At 37.3% G+C, this 17,328-nt stretch overlaps 2 protein-coding genes across 3 annotated transcripts; both read left to right on the plus strand.

Moving 5' to 3' along the window:
- The first annotated feature begins 2,156 nt into the window (after positions 1 to 2,156).
- Positions 2,157 to 8,108, plus strand: LOC110912819. 2 transcript variants are annotated; one of them, XM_022157638.2, is made up of 8 exons: positions 2,157 to 2,650; positions 3,964 to 4,058; positions 4,179 to 4,258; positions 5,015 to 5,184; positions 5,268 to 5,451; positions 5,970 to 6,148; positions 6,637 to 6,741; positions 7,630 to 8,108. In XM_022157638.2, exons 1-8 carry the CDS (start codon positions 2,238 to 2,240, stop codon positions 7,943 to 7,945), a joined length of 1,542 nt encoding a protein of 513 aa, XP_022013330.1. In that variant the 5' UTR covers positions 2,157 to 2,237; the 3' UTR covers positions 7,946 to 8,108. The 2 variants fall into 2 exon arrangements, with proteins under 2 accessions (XP_022013330.1, XP_022013331.1); XM_022157639.2 differs by having other exon boundaries at positions 2,514 to 2,650; positions 3,944 to 4,058.
- A 3,347-nt stretch (positions 8,109 to 11,455) lies between these two features.
- On the plus strand, positions 11,456 to 13,866 carry LOC110912820 (probable NADH dehydrogenase [ubiquinone] 1 alpha subcomplex subunit 5, mitochondrial). Its single transcript, XM_022157640.2, has 2 exons — positions 11,456 to 11,853; positions 13,461 to 13,866. Exons 1-2 carry the CDS (start codon positions 11,529 to 11,531, stop codon positions 13,664 to 13,666), a joined length of 531 nt encoding a protein of 176 aa, XP_022013332.1. The 5' UTR covers positions 11,456 to 11,528; the 3' UTR covers positions 13,667 to 13,866.
- Positions 13,867 to 17,328: the final 3,462 nt, after the last annotated feature.

Consider the following 17,328-nt stretch of genomic DNA (forward strand, 5'->3'; position numbering starts at 1 on the left):
TTATTTTACTAGCATAACTTTTTCTCTAATATAATTATGTTCTTGCTAATTAGAGGTGCACAAACCGGGTAGTTATGGAACTGGTTTTGGTTTATCGTTTTAAGGGTTGGCACAGGTTATTGCTATAACCGGTTCAGTTCCAGTTCCAGTTATTTGACCAAAAAAACCATACCCTATGTGCTCGGTTCCAGGTAGGGTTCGGTTCCGGTTCTTAAGAAACCGGGCATTAAAATACCTTATTTTCGGGTTTTTCTATACCCTATTTCCTAGTTTTTTAGTACCCTATTTATAGGTTTAGTAATACTTTATTGCGTTTTTATTACTATATTTTCTTGTCTTTTTGTTTGTTATTATTAAATATGCATTGTATAATGTACAAAAATTAATATAAATGCAGTAACATAAATTTAAAAGATAGATATTTCGTTACAATAATCAGGGAAAATTACATAAGAATAGCAGGTAGACGAGCAACAAACTGCGCCGTCATTCCCTTATGAATAGAAAACCCTAATCTACTAAAAACAAAGCATCGCCCCTGAGGGGTCGAAAAGTTGCTATGGACCACACGCTGAACTCTAGCCAAGAACCGAACCGCCTCCAGCACCAAGGAGCCGAACGTGTCAAACGCCAGGGGGACAAAGGCATGCTGATTATCCTCACAAGCTTTCGCGTGCTTTTCCACCTTCTTTGACTCTGCTTTCAGTACCGATTGCTCCGCCACAAACCCATTTTCCCGGAACCCGGCTAGGGGGATACACCTATGAGATCGACACAAGCATGTTTCCCGCCCTCCCAACCAAAAATTAGCACGTCAGCCCGGCGTAGGGTGGACCTCCCTTCCACCGGGTCTGTAAGAAAATTAACCGGTGCCTCTTTCTTTGCCGAGATCCCTGCTGGCCTAAGAATATCCATTAATGCGTCTCGAACAAAGTCATGGCAATACTTAAACCCCGACAACTCTCTACAGTGTAACGCATGCTCCCCGTATTTATCCAGGCATGCTTTACGGCAGACTGGGTAATTTTCATCATTCGGGAACATGGAGATCATCAGACGATACTTAAGGATTGACCGGTACTCCACCGCTGACATACGTTGACCCAGACCTTGAATAGGAATAACAGTTAAGAAATCATGAGCGTGAGGCCTATGTAGGCATTCAATAACAATTAGAATCATGTATCGGGTATAGCAGGGTATAATCGGTTTCGATTCCGGTTCTTGTCCAGTTTCGGGTATGATCGGTTCTGGTTCTGGTTCCAGGTATTGAGATCAAAATACATACCCTATCTATACTCTACGGGTAGGGTCGGTTTCAATTTCAGTTATAGAATCCCCGAGTATTAAAAGAATCGATTTCGGCCTTTTTTTCTGGATCCGTTTTTTGCACACCTCTATTGCTAATCATGATGACTCATATATAGGGTTGCAAACAAACCAAACGTTCGGCGAACTGTTCGTGAACCGTTCGGCGGGAAGTTCGTTTGTGTTCGTTCGTTTATTAAACAAACGAACACGAACAAGAAATTTCGTTCGTCTAGTTAAATGAACGAACATGAACAAATGATGCATTCGTTCGTTTATGTTCGTGAATGTTCGGCAACATGTTCGTTTGTGTTCGATAGTTTATTAGTGTTTTTAGTTTTAATATTTTATTTAAAAATTTCAAAATTCCGACAAATGAAATATGTAATAAGTGTCGGTGTATTATATATTTTGATCATGATCGCTTGTTTGTGTTGGTCTGTTTCCATTTGTGTTCATGAACATTAGTTTGTGCTCATTTATGTTCATCATCGTTAATTTTTGTTCATTGCCTAAAATTAACAAACAAACACAAACAAGTTCATTTTCTTAACAAACGAACACGAACATAAAATCTCATTCGATAAGTGTTCATGAACGGTTCACGAACACTTATATTTCTTTACAAACGAACACGAATAAGGTCTTGTTTGTTCGGTTCATTTGCAGCCCTACTCATATATATATAAGATGCTCCAACCAGCCCCAGCACAAGCTCAACCCAATTTACATGATTTGGACCATACACATTAACCTCAAAAGTCAGGCCCATGTTCACCACTAAGACCAACACCTAACACAACCACTTCTTTTTATAAAAAAAATAAAAAATAAAAAAATAAAAAAAAAAAACCCAACAAAAATACAAAACATAATCTTCATCCTCATTCAGTTATCTCACTCACCGGCGACAACACCAAAACTTTCCGATGACCACCACAACTGACCACCGTCACAACCACCACCACCACCTAAACAACATCTCCAACTTCATCCACTCAACGGCCACAAACATCTCCTCCATATTCACTCCTAAATCCCCCAACTCAACCTCCGTTTCTTCTCCGGCCAAATTATTCCTCCCGCTTCCTCTCTCCTCACCACCGGTTTCGTTATTCGATTCTTCTGCGCCTAATACGGCGTCGTTTTCATCGGCTGGTAGTGTCTCGTCAGAGACAACTAGCTCAGGGTTTCCATCGACGGTTAGGGTTTCGAATTTGAAAGCGGACGGAAATAGTGGTGGTCCGGCGTTTGTAGGTCAGGTTTTTAGTATGTGTGATCTTTCTGGAACTGGTCTCATGGCTGTTTCTACTCAATTTGATATTCCGTTTATTTCGCAAAGGTATTATTTAATTTTAATTTTATATATTTTTTGTTTTCTGTACAGTATGTTTAACTGCTGGTTGATAAAAGAGTATACTTGTTTTGAGAGTGAGCACAAACTATAAAATTTGAATAGATTAGAGGTAAATTGTGTGAATAGATTAGGTTTAGCCAAGCTTGGAGAACTCGCTAGTCGCTAGTCGGCCGGTGAAGTGGGGACTAGCGACTACTCGGGATTACTCGGGATTAATCGGATCAGCTTTTTTATATGTAATTTTGAGTTTTATGTATACATATACACATTTTTATAGGTAAATATTTTAAGTAGCTAGGTTTTAACTCCTACTCAACTCATTTTTTTAAGTATACAAGATTAATTGTTGGAATTCACATGGTTTGGTTGGAAACTGACCGGAATTTAGAGGTTTTGGCCGGAATATACAGGTTTTTTGCCAGGATCTGGCCGGAATCGCCGATTTTTGGCTGGCCGACTAGGTCCGACTAGGCCCGACTAGCGATTAATGGACTGATTAACGAAAAATTACTCAGCTACGGGCCGACTAGCGATTGATCGCCGCCTAGTTGCGTTTTTTGCGACACTGGGTTTAGCTGTTTAGTATTCAAAATAGATCAGGATAGGGGCACAAACTAAAGAATGTAAAATAGAGGGGAAATTGTGTAAAATTGATTTTCAGGATTATCGTTCGAGTTCCAACTTCCAATAGTCATGACCCAACATGTATCGAGTTTAGTACAGGTTTTTGTAGTGACTGCTATGTAGTAAATATCGCCAATATATCACCGATACATCGGTTATCGGTCCCTTTGTGAGATATCGGTGCAACATATTGGTCAGAATATCGGTACCGATATTGTCGGTGATATTGACCGATACATCATCGATTTTGCCGATATCAATACCTTTCTTCTTAGTTGTACCATTTGCCTTTCTTCTTATTGCTGCTATTAGTGTTTTAAGTCTTAATCGTTAAGCTTTAGTGTTAAATGTTATTAGTGTTTTAAGTCTTAACCAGTTCCTACTTGCTACAATTGTTAGTGTTTTGCAAGTTGCAAAAAGTTAATTTGTTAATGGTATCCCACCACGATTACTGATATCCGATTTTTTACCGCATTAACTACTTAGAGTGACTGCTTTTATGTCGTTTTGCGTTGCTATTTTGTTGTGTTTTTGCATAATGGATTAAGTTCTTGGCAATGAGTATGTTCTTCTGTGTGATATTTGGATCTCTTCACATTTTATTCATCTATTGTCTCGTTTATTCTTTCCCCGTTTTATATCACATATTTCTAGGTGTTTCTTTACACTCACAGAACACCACAATGGCTTAAAAAGATGTTTCAAGCCGTTATGAAGAGTGAGAGGAACGGCCCCGTGTTCCAGTTTTTCATTGATCTCGGAGATGCAGGTAAAACGATACAAATTCATTGTACATTTTTTTCATCTATTTAGTTCCGTTTCCATAAGTTACTTTCGAAGAACTTGATGGAGGATGATTACATTCTGATTTTACGTTTTTTTTTTTCAGTTTCTTACGTTAAGCGGTTGAATATTCCTAGTGGGGTCGTTGGTGCCTGTCGCCTTGATTTAGCATATGAACATTTCAAGGTATCTCATTTATCTTTACAGCACTATTATTTTTAGGTCTGTAAATGAACCGAACGAACACGAACAGAGGCATGATCGTGTTCATCCATTTAACTTTAACCGAACACAAACATATAATCAAACACATTTGTTGTTCATGTTCGTTTATGTTCATTCATTTAAAACCTAAACGGAGAGTTCCCAAACGTAAACAAACATAAACAAACAAACCTAAACGAACATAATATAACAAACAATAAACAACAAAAATGAACATAATTGAACAAACATAAATGAACACAAATGAATATAGTTGACTAAACATAAACGGACAAAAAGTCATATTTTATATAAATTAGTGACGAATACGATAAATTCTGTTGGAAATCATAGAAAGCCCAATTACCAGTTAGTTATATTTATGTATAAGTAGTTAGGAAGTTCATTTTATGTTTAATATTTGTATAAATATAACTACTTATGTATTTAGATTGAAACGAACATAAACGAACAAACATAAACAAATGTAAATAAACGAACATAAACGGACGTTCACGAACATAAATGAACGAACACAACATGCGTTCATGTTCGTTGGTTCGTTTAATTTAATGAACAAAAAAACGTGTTCATATTGGCTCATTCATTAAATAAACGAACATAAACGAACTTCCAGCCAAACAAGTTCATGAACGTTTGGTTCGTTTACAGGTCTAATTATTTATTGGTACGTCTGTTGAAATTCAATTATTTATTTCATTTTCTTCGTTTTTATAGGAAAAGCCTCACTTGTTCCAGTTCATTCCAAACGAGAGACAGGTCAAAGAAGCCAACAAACTTCTTAAAAACACGCCACAAAACACTCGGAAGAAGAAAGTCGAAGGAGTTCCGGTTTTCACTGCACAAAACTTAGATATTGCAATAGCCACTGCCGATGGAATTAAGTGGTATGTATCGTGCTTAACCAAAATATATTTAATTCACTGCTCGTTTATTGATTATATGCATTTCTTGATATCGACCTTGTTAGGTATACTCCATATTTCTTCAATAAAAGCATGCTAGATGACATTCTTGAAGATTCGGTAAATCAGCATTTTGATTCGTTAATTCAGACTCGACATTTGCAAAGACGTCGAGATATTATAGACGATGACAACATAGCTTCAGATTTGCTGGATGACAATACAGACAATGTTTGGGAACCCCCAGAGGTATGATCATATTATCCACTTAATTTACAAAGTTTTACAAAGAAGATATTATTTCAAAAATTGTCGATTGCTGCGATTCGTTCATGCTTTGTACATTGGCTGGTATGAAAAAAACAGGTTTGGGTTGACTAACACGACCCGTTTAACAACGGGTCGGGTGACCCGTTAGCCCGTTTAAGTATTTAGAAAAAAATATTTTTTTTTGTTTTTGTTTTTTCCATTATAATAATGATAAGTGTTGACACACTATATTATTTATTTGTCACACGCATACTCACCATTAAACACGTTGTCGATAACCCAGGCGCTTATAACTCGTTAACATGTATGACTCGTTAAAAAAACGGGTTGACCCGAATTTATGTGTGTACGGGTTAGGGTTAAAATCTTTGACACGAATAATAATATGGGTCAGGTTTAGGTTGCACATATCGACCCGTCAACCCGCCAACCCGACACGATTACATTTGATTATTGTTTTGTTGTATTAAGACTGTACGTATATCTGTTTTTGACAGGTTCAGGAAGTTATGGATGAAATGGGGGCTCCGTCTATACCATTGAGTATAATTACGAAGGCTGCAGAGATGCAGCTTCTGTATACGGTTGATAAAGTACTTCTTGGAAACAGGTGGTTTAGGAAAGCCACTGGAATTCAACCCAAATTTCCGTATGTGGTTGACTCGTTTGAGAAAAGGTAACCCAAAGGCCCGAGTTGCTTTTTTTTTTAAATGAACTGATTTTATGCATCTTAAATACACTTTGGGCGACATTCGGCCCGTTTGACCTATTGGACGTGTCTTAAAGAAATTTATCCACTTGAGAGTCTCAATACCGAAAAAAAAAACTTTTGAAACTCCATATTTAAATATGGTACCAGTACCCCTTTTTACCTGTACCCGTACCCGTCCCAATACCGAAAGTACCGAATACCGAAGTTAACAAAACTTGGTACCGATACATGTACCGAATATTCAAAATCGGTACGGGTACGGGTACAGGTACGGGTACGGTACGGGTACAGGTACGGGTATTTGGGAAAAAAAGCCCATCCCTACTTGAGACAAATTATAACCCAAGTCAACCCTTTGGTCAAAATGTCCGGTTCTAGTTTATATGAATCTGATAAGCTTTCAGTTAACAATCTGATGGTTACTAAATATTACTGTTTATATCCGATTGCAGGAGTGCAGCTTCCTTTGAGAAGGCATCCATGTTACCTCATGCTGAAAACAACCGGCTGCAGCAATTTAATCCTTCAAAACACGAGTCTCAGGATGAACACAACAGGTTGACACCCCGACACACTTTAATGGACGGGTCGGTTAACGGGTCAAAGGCAGCTCAAAGTGGGCCAGAATCAGTTGCGTTTAGGCCTGTAAACGAACCGAACGAACATGAACATAGATATGTTCACGTTCGTTCATTTAACTTTAACCGAACACGAACATATAATCGAACAAATTTTTTTAGTCATGTTCGTTTACTGAGAAAATGGGCATGTTCGTGTTCGTGTTCGTTTATGTTTGTTCGTTGAAAAACTAAACGAACAGTTCACGAACGTAAATGGATATAAACAAACAAACTTAAATGGACATAATTTAACAAACATAAAACAATACAAATCAACATAATTGAACAAACATAAACGAACACAAATGAAAGTTTTTTTATATACAACATAGGGATTAATTACGATAAGTTCCATGGAAAGCCCATTTTTATTATTAGAATGCCCAATTACTAATTACTAATTACCAATTATTTATATTTATGTAAATAGTTAGAAAGCCCAATTTATGTTTCTATTTGTATAAATATAACTACTTATGTATTAATTAAATGAACACAAAATTTTGTTTATGTTCGTTAGTTTATTAAATAAACGAACTTCCTGCCGAACAAGTTCACGAACAGTTCATGAACGTTTGGTTCAATTAAAGGCATATTTGCGTTGACCAACAAACACTTTAATGCCCATTTTCTAATTTTTTTATATAAATAATTAGCCCATTAGTTTTGATTAAAATTAGCAGTTTTTTTACATTATCAAATAGTGATCCATTTTCCCTTTAGCAATTTTTGTTATTTGACTGGTTTGATGTTCCAACACATTTGACATGTTTATAAATATTAGTCATTCCTCTATCATTATTTTATTTTCTTACAAAAATGCAGTGGTGATAAAGAATATCTGGAAGAAGACCAGCACCCAAACCCGAACCCGAACCCATTTCTTCCGAGGATCACCATGGTTGGTGTGGCAACGACCGAGGCTGGGCCAATGAGCAAGGCCACTCTGAAAAAGACCATGGATGATTTAACCAACGAGCTCGAAAGCATGGACCAGGGGAACATGGCTAGTGGTTTCATGGAAGATAAATATGATGATGAAAGGGACCCTCTTTTCGTGGCTAATGTGGGTGATTACTATTCGGGCTTGTCGAAAGCGAGTTCGGCTAGATGGGTTCGCCCTAGATCAACCAGAAGCTAAATCTTTAGGGATTTCGTCTACAGAATATACATTTTTTTGGTGATTAGTTAAGTAGATGTAGATTATTATGATGTTGTATGTTGTAAGATGTACTCTTTAACATTCTTGGGTATGTTATATTGTTATTTAGATAAAATAAAAACATGTCTTTGTTGACTGACTATTGACAGAATAAAAAGGGTTAGTCTAAATACACCTCCTCTTTATTGATTATACCTACCGCCTATATAAAACATCTTTACTGATTATACCCACCGCCTATAAAAAACATCATATCAAGTACTCGAGGAAAAAAAACAGTTACATCACACTAGTTTTGTGACCTTGTCCTTGCTCTTCGGATTGACGCAAGCCTTGTGGGTAACGAACACGGTACAACATTTTACCCGTCATTCGTTTATTGTTACAGGTATTTATTACTTTATTAGCATAATTAAATTCTAACAGTAAACGATTAAAAAAAATAAGAACCTCCAAATTCTTGGTGTTGGAAACTTGAACAAAACTCGATTGAAGTTCCTTGGTTGTTCATCAATGAATCTCAATGATGTAGTAAATTTGTTTTGTGAAAATTGACATGTAAGCTACAACGTCACATCTTCAAAACTCAAATTATTGGAAGTGATAAACCCCTAGTTTGGGTATATACGTTAATCGGATTCGTGTCTTACGGATCACTTGCTAATCGATTTGTGTCTTTACGGGTCGGGTGGTGATCGGGTCTTGGTTAAAAACGACGAGCCTATATTATGTAAGAAGTTTGTAAAAAAATCATGGGTTTAGCTCGAAATGCGTATAAATGATTTTTAACTTGCTTTGTTATCTCTAGTCTTTTGTTTGAACTAGATATATATGTTTTTATTAATATCATCATTTCTTGAAACAAATTGCCATGTCAGCTAACAAGATGAGGTTTAAAAGGATCTGTCGAGCAAACCTAAAATGGCGTCTTAATCAACGTCATTTGAAGAGTTATCATAGCGACGTTTATCTAGGCTTTAAAAAGGTGAGATCAATACTAATACCTAAACTGACTCTAAACCAAAAATCTTGATTTAATCAATTGTAGGTAAAAAGAATTCCATGAAGAACTAATTGATCGAATAAAAGTAGATAGTCATTTATAGAAAACCGCATTCTAATGATTTTTAGTGTGTTTTTCTTGGAAAATAATTTGCCAAAGGCAAAAACAACGTTTAGCTAGACGTTGGGCTTGAAGCCCTATACATACATAATTGGGCCGATCTTGATGGTTTCTTTTAGCAATTTAGCCTATAAAAGGGTTGTTTTCAACCTTGATAAATCAATTTGGGTTTCTATAAAACGGCTGTACAACCTAGCTTTTCAAAATGCACGATTTTGAAAGATAATCCTCGTTATATGTGAATTCTAATTCTAAGAATTGTTAGATTTACGTTTTTGTGTTTTGTTTTATAGTTTTTTCGCAGATGGCGAATTTGTTCCATGTACAATTCTCAAAGGATGGAATTTGGGCAACAAATCGTCTCAGTACTTCAAGGAATCCACATGAACGCCACCTATGATTATCATTAGAATGCAAATATACTACGAAAACTATATACAAAATTCATGAGAATTCAATCCTAAGCATTAAAATGACCCTACAAATCAAACAATGAGGTATTAGAAATTTTGAATATAGATCGTCTTAAATTATTTAAATCTAGACAAATCAAAAATATAACATATGGTATGATGTCAAAGTACTAGTCTTTGTGTTTTTGGACCACTAAACTTGCTTTTTTAATTACATACATATCTTGTATGCTTAAAAATTTAGAATTTAAAGGTTTTTTTTAGATGGTGACTCAAGTTTTCATCATCTTATCCCCTAATAAATTATAGATGAAAAAAACTTCCTCTACTCCTTGTCCAATGGCTGAAGGTCCGCCTAGGGAAATTTTACAACAATTCTGAGGGATTCAAAACGCTTGTGTGATTATGTAGGTCAGTCCAGGTACCCTGTTTTCTGACAGAAGGGTTGGTAATGAGTCATACATGGAAATCACCCTAAACGATCGCCTAACAATTACAGGCTCTTTGAAGAAAATGACACAAGATTAGCATAAGTTGTGACCTGTGTCAATAGCTTATAGAAAAGAAAGTCACATGCCTCCATCAAGGAGGTAACCCTAAAAGTGTGTCCAAGCAGTATTACAAATTGTTTTGAAGTAACATAACTAGAACAATGAAGTTACTTCCGCATTAAAGTATACACCCTTTTGAGAACAAAAGTATAAAACAAGAATGTCACTTATCAAATCATGGGTATAACTCATCATCCGTCAGCAAGGGGCTCTTTAGTAATCTCTTCACCATTAAGCAAGGTTGGAGAACTCGGTAGTCGCTAGTCGGCCGATGAGGTGGGAACTAGCGACTACTCGGGATTACTCGGGATTAATCGGATCGGAACTTTATATGTAAATTTTATTATTTTTATAAATATGTATATATATACTCACACATCCATATCAATATAATATTTAAAAGGTAAAAGTAGTTCAAAATACAAACTAAACTTACATATAAGTCATAAGATAACAAGTCTCAGTACTTAAATTCAAACAATAACAAATAGCTCAAATGTAATCGTCATCTCCGTAGTGTTCAATGATTTCGACACCATCCGACTCGTATTCAATCTCCTCGTCTACTTCATCCTCTTTCTCCGACTCAAATTCTTTGCCATATTAGAGTAAGGGATAAGGAAAATGGGCTAAAGTTGTAATTTTGGGCCTGTTTTGTAAGGATTTCAAATGGGCCGACTAGGGCGACTTGGGCCGACTAGGGCGGCTTGGACCGGCTTTGACCGACTAGCGATTTTTTGACTGATTAGTGAAAAATTACTCAGTAGTCGCGATTAATCGCGATTTTTGCAACACTGCCATTAAGTGATAAGCAAGTAAGAGGTCTGACTAGGTATGAGACTCTAAAACAGTAAGTGTTAAACCGGTATGAGTACGCTGATGTCGTGGTAGTTGGTGGTGGGTCAAAAAGGTGGTGTGTGAGTAGTTATGAACACATCTGAATTGACAAAAAAGTAAAATTTTTATTCAACATCATTTTGAAACTTTACGGGTAAGAAAACTCGTTGCCTAATTCAGAGGTGTTCATATGATCAACCAAACACACTTTTATTAGTGACTGATTCTCATTCAGATACAACCTCATAATAGAATCACCAAGTGGCTACCATATAACTCTTAACAAATGCTCCGAAGTATTAAAATCCAAGTTACCTAAAACCATTCTTTTTACAAATAAGACTCTGATGAGCACGGTACCATTCGATACCAAAAAACGAGGAAAATTGATACCGGTACCGGTACCGAATACACCGGTACTGGTACCGTAAATACCAGTACCGGTAACAAAAAACATAAAAAATAAAAACCGGTACCGATACCGAATATACCTGATACGATTTAATACCAGTACCTAAAACCATTTTCTTTTACAAATAAGACTCAGAAAAATAAAGAGTATATAAAACCAATGTTGAATGCCCTAACTCAGACCCATTCACCACTCCCACTAACACCAACAATCAAATCGAACAAACATGTTCCTTCGAAGGTTTGCTCGACCATCATCCTTGATGATGATGGCAAAGGTGAAGGAAACAACAGGGATCGTCGGTCTGGAAGTGGTCCCTAACGCACGGGAGGTGTTAATCGATCTTTACAACAAAACCCTAACCGAGATCCAGCGAGTACCGGAGGACGAAGGCTACCGTAAGGCCGTCGAGAGCTTCACGCGCCACCGGCTGAGCGTGTGTGAACAGGAAGAAGACTGGGAGTCCATTGAGAAGAAACTTGGTTGTGGTCAGGTTGAAGAGCTTATTGAAGAGGCTCGGGATGAACTCAAACTCATCGACAAAATGATCGGTTTGTTTTCGCTCTTGTTCGGTTTTGAATTTGTTGATGTTTGGATGAATGTGTATAGAGATTAGGTTATGATTGATTGATATGATGAATTGGCGCATAATTAGGTTAAAGTATTATTAACTGATGTGTATACATACAGATTGTGTTACGGTTATGGTTGCGATTGCGGTTGATAGGCGATGAATGTTGTGGAAATGAAAGGAAGGATTAGGTTTAGGATTCGAGCTTGACTAGGCTAGAGCTCGGCTCGTTATGTATAAAGCTTGGCTCGGTTTGAGCCTACTTCTTTGAGCTCGAGCTCGACTCGGGTTATTTTGAGAACAATCTTAAATGAGCTAAAAGATCAGCTCGAGCTCGCCTCAACACCTCTTAAACGAGCCAAAGCTCGACTCGAGCTCGGCTCACCAATATTATCATCATTGTTATTATATAATATGTAAAAAAAACTAAAATTTTGTTTGGGCTCGTTTAGGCTCGCGAGCCTAAATGAGCTTTGTATTTCAGGCTCGAGCTCAGGCTAGATAACTAAACGAGCTCTATTTCAGCCTCTAGCTAAGCTCGGCTTGTTCGAGCTTTTAATCGAGCCAATCATGAGTAGCTCTTGAGCCTCTGGGCTTGTTTACACCCCTAGGATGTATGTTTGATTGGTATAGGTAAATGATTATTAATGGATGATATTTCTATAAGTATTTTTTGAATCTTAATAAGTTATTATAGATGTTTATGTAGTTGTGAAGGAGAAACTACGACGGATCAAATGGTCTAAAAGGTTTAGTAATGTTACCGTAAGATATAATATCTGTTTCTGCTTTTTGTCACCACTCATTATATTGTTTTTGAATCTTTAAACAGACCTTTTATCTTTCTAGCTTTGTGTATGCACTTGATTGGGCTGTGCTTCCCTCTAACATACAACAGTTATCGGCATGCCATCATGCAGTGTTGTAAAAATCGCTATAGGCACTAGTTGACCGGTGGGGGTACCGACTAGCGATTATTTGGGATTAATAGGAATTAGGGATTAATCGGATTGGAGTTTTTATATGTAATATTTCAAGCTTATACACACACACACACACACAATGATATGTATATAATGCCTCATAGTTCACAAAAATACTTCAAACTCAGCATAAACATCATAGGTAACGTAATAATAGCATAATTTTTTGGTGGTCTCATTGGCAGGGACGGACCTACCTTAGGGGAAGGGGTAGCCTCCGCTACCGCTTCGGCGGTAGTGGAAATTTTGGAAAAAATTGACCTTTTTTGACGTTTTTTTGATTTGGTTACCGTTTTTTTATAATACGTTACCGCTACGAATATTTTCTAGATCTGCCACAGCTCATTGGTTACTACTTGTGGCGTTTTGAGGAAATTTTAAGGATTGTTAATGTTATTTTGTCCGAATATCATTGTCAACATTAAAACCGTTATACTAGTACTGTCAAGCTATTATTACTTTACCTATGATGTTTATGCCGAGTTTTGTTACCAGTCCTATAGCTAGGTCAAATGATATGCTCTTACAGTCTCGTGTCGTGAAATGTTATTAACTTACTTTAAGTTAAGTGTTAACTCTATCTGTGTGATTGTCCAAATTGCAGAGTGGGACCCATGGGGTGTGCCAGATGACTACGAATGCGAAGTAGTTGAAAACGACGCTCCCGTTCCAAAACACGTGCCACTGCACCGGCCCGGTCCGCTCCCCGAGGAGTTCTACAAGACGTTGGAAGCCGTCATGGGTGGAAAACTGGATGGTGCCCTCAAGAAAGATGAGCCGGTGATCCCTGCAACTTCTCAGTCAACTTGAGCCCTGCTGGTTTAGCTAATCGGGCTTTGTTTTTCATTTCTTTCGAGTGAAGGGTTTCTTTCTGTTAATTGAAAGCTGAATGTTTACTATATTAACAATCGTCGTGATGTTTTAATAACCGTGTTTTTGAGGTCAAGTGTTTTATCTTGGCAACGCTCGAGATTAGGAGTTAAATAAACACAATTTCAGCTGATCTTCAACGTGCCCACTTGTTTTCGTGCCATCGTTACAACATTCGTGTTATGTAATTTAAACTACAATTCTACAAGATAGTTTGCAATACGGATTTCTTTTTAAAAACGGTATGTTTTGCTAAAGTTTACAGTATAGTAAGTTCAGTCAAGGAATAGTTCTGAGCATCTTGTTTGTTAGTCAGTACCGTGTTTAAAACATTGCCAGATTTGCCTTTTGTTAAGTAACTAGGTGATGCCCCGCCCGTGTTACGGGGCGATGGCCGAATAATTCTCAAGATGGCCGAATAATTCTCAACTAATTAAAAAAACTGTACTATAATTTTGCTAGAAAGAAAAAGTAACAAGCGGGTTAGACAGCTCCTTGACACGATTTTTACTTGGGAGAAAAATCAATTTTTTTTTTCTGAGGGTAAAATCCTAATTTTTAGCTAGGGGAAAACCATATTTATATTTTGCAATGGGGACAAAAAATGTAATTTTGAATTGAGGGTGATATCGTAATTTTTAACCAAGGGGAAAATCGTAAATTTTAGCCGGGGGCATGGTTGTAAAACAAGGTTTACAAGGCCGAGTACTCCCCGAGTAGTCGCTACAAGGTAGGCTGCCGAGGCGACTTTCTTTCACTCCGACTAAGTACTCGGAATCGGTCAAACGTGGTCAACCTCGATCAAAATTTTATCTAGTAGGTCAACTCGGACCGAGTTTGACTTAAAAATTAATAAAACATAATTTCTATGCATATCATATTAAAGAACGAATATCATTTTCACGTAATTTTTAATAGATATTAGTAAATTTATGTTATTTAACATATATTTTGTTTCCAAAAACTAGTTTCTTTATAATTTAACACGTCCGAGTACTCCCCGAGTACTCTCCACCTAGGCCGAGTACTCTCAACTCCCCAGACGACCGACTAGAGAACGCCTAGCGACTTTTGCAACCATGGCCGGGGGAAAAGCTTAATTTTATTTTGAACGGGGGGCAAATACGTAATTTTAAACTGGGGACAAAACCGTAATTTTAAAGTCGGTATAAAATAATAAACTGGTGTAAAATCGTAATTTTGAGTCGAGGGGGGGGGGGACAAAATTTTATTTTGAATTAGGGCGAAAATGTAATTTTGTCTGAGGGTAAAAGCGTAATTTTGTTACCGAGGGCGAAATCGTATTTTCGGTTTAGCTGGGTTTAAAGTCATATTTTTATTTTAAACTGGGGGAAAATCATAATTTTAAACTGATGGTAAAATTGTAATTTTGAGGTAGGGGAAAACCATAATTTTATGTTTAGCTATGGACAAAAAAAGTAATTTTAAAATGAGGGTGAAATCATAATTTTGAACCGAGGGGAAAATCGTAATTTTAAGCTGGGGGCAAAAGCATAATTTTATTTTGAACTAGGGGCGAAGACGTAATTTTAAACTGGAGGCAAAACCATATTTTTAAAACGGGTATAAAATAATAAGTTGTGGGTAAAATTGTAATTTTTGAACCAAGGGCAAAATCATAATTTGCCCTGCTGACAAAAGGGTTATTATACTTTTAAGTGGGGAGAAAAGCGTAATTTTAAACTGAGTACGAAACCGTAATTTTAAAGTGGATATAAAATAATAAACTGGTTGGTCAAATAGGGGAATCCCGGCCGCCCATTTCGACCAATGGCAGGGAAACACTATTCCGTGCCATGGGTTTGTATAAGTTGAATAATAATTTTACGCTATAGGAAACCAAAAATCTTCAAAAATTGTATCACTACTGCCGTTAATGGCATCAAAACACTTGCAGTCGCTAACTTGGTAGCAGTAAAGTTGTAAAAGTCTGTGGAAAAGAGATGTTAATATTTAGGTATTACTGAAAACCGGCCGGTTTGAGGTCTGGAAAACCGGGTTTAATGGTCTGGTTCATGGTATGGAACTTGAAACCGATCGTGTAATTAAGGCGATGCTTTTACCTTTATTATTTTATTTTACCTTTGAAATATGCAGTTATGCTTATATTGTTTTCAAAATTTTATACAAAGCTAATGGCTTTGAAAAAGAAAATAAGTTAAAATATCGGTTCTAACGGCCAAACCGATTCGTGTTGGGAGGTTCCCAACCAACGTGGCAGGCATGATTCAAAACGATATAATCCTTGTTGAACGGTTTGGTCTACACTTCTCGACATCTTTATACATTGAATGACATATTCGATCTAATACTGCTTGACTTCAAAGCTTACCGGATCTCCGAAGCCATAAGATTCGATCTAATAGGCCGCAGCGTCCGCAATGTGGACAATGCACTTCGATCGCTTTCTCCTACCGCGTTGATTATTGATTTGTTTTGTACATCTGCCATGATGGCAGCCGCAAACCTCAACATTGCGGTTTACTACTTTATTACCTCAGGTGCATGTTGCCTTGTGGAGATCCTTTACTTCCCGGTTCTTGATCGCGATTACCCGGGGAGTTTTAGGGATATGAACGGGCTCGTGTATTCGCCGGGGATGCCTCCCATACCTTCGTTGGATATGTCAACTATTGTTCTTGATAGAAACTCCACGGATTATTCGGACTTCCTTAAACTCGCGAATTACTTGCCTAAAGCAAATGGGGTTATTGTAAACACTTTTGATTTGCTGGAACCGAAGCCGATTAAAGCGATTATGGATGGATTGTGGTGAAGGGATGGGCGCCGCAAGTGAAAGTGCTGATCAACATAATATTGTCCAAATTCTTGGATTTCCGGTCATTGCGTAATTTAGAGTTCATATGGTTTAAGACCCGTTAGAAAGACGTATCATCACTTACGGACCACCTTCTCTCCCTATCTTAGGTTATCTAAAGGTCCGAACGTACACGATGCCCACAAGATAACTCGATATCTTGTATAGGTCTTGAGAATCAGTAGCATGGCATTGTGGATACACAATCGCGTCCACCACCCCCACCCTCACCCTCACATCAAGTCTAGCATGATACGAGCTTATTCGTTTCATAATGGACTCTACAACTATTCTTTCTTGTACTTACATAAATAAATCATATTCAGCATTTAGACATTTCGCATGTGGAAGAAGGTGGTCTACCTGGTTACCCAAACTACACTTTGGGTGATCTGGAAACACCGAAACGAGGCAGTGTTTAATGCGAAACAGATCAATGTGACGCGGATCAAGAAGGATATCAGGCTTTATGGGTTCATGTGGCTGAAAAATATAATCGGGGGGAGATCAGGAGTTCTTCAATCGTATCATGATTGTCAAACAGGGGTAAACTCCCTACACTTTGGGTGAATTTTGACGGTTCTAGATTGATAGAGATTGAATCTAAAAGAAACGATGAAAACAAAGCTGTAACTATTTTGATAGAAGAAGAAGAAGACAATACAGGATAATATCCACCGAAGTGGTCCAGGGCTAAGCCCTTCTCATGCACAAGGCAATGAGCCTAATCACTAACTAATTCTCTTCCTATCCTTCACTAATG

The sequence above is a fragment of the Helianthus annuus genome, chromosome 15 (assembly GCF_002127325.2).
Source record: "Helianthus annuus cultivar XRQ/B chromosome 15, HanXRQr2.0-SUNRISE, whole genome shotgun sequence".
NCBI lineage: Eukaryota > Viridiplantae > Streptophyta > Magnoliopsida > Asterales > Asteraceae > Helianthus > Helianthus annuus.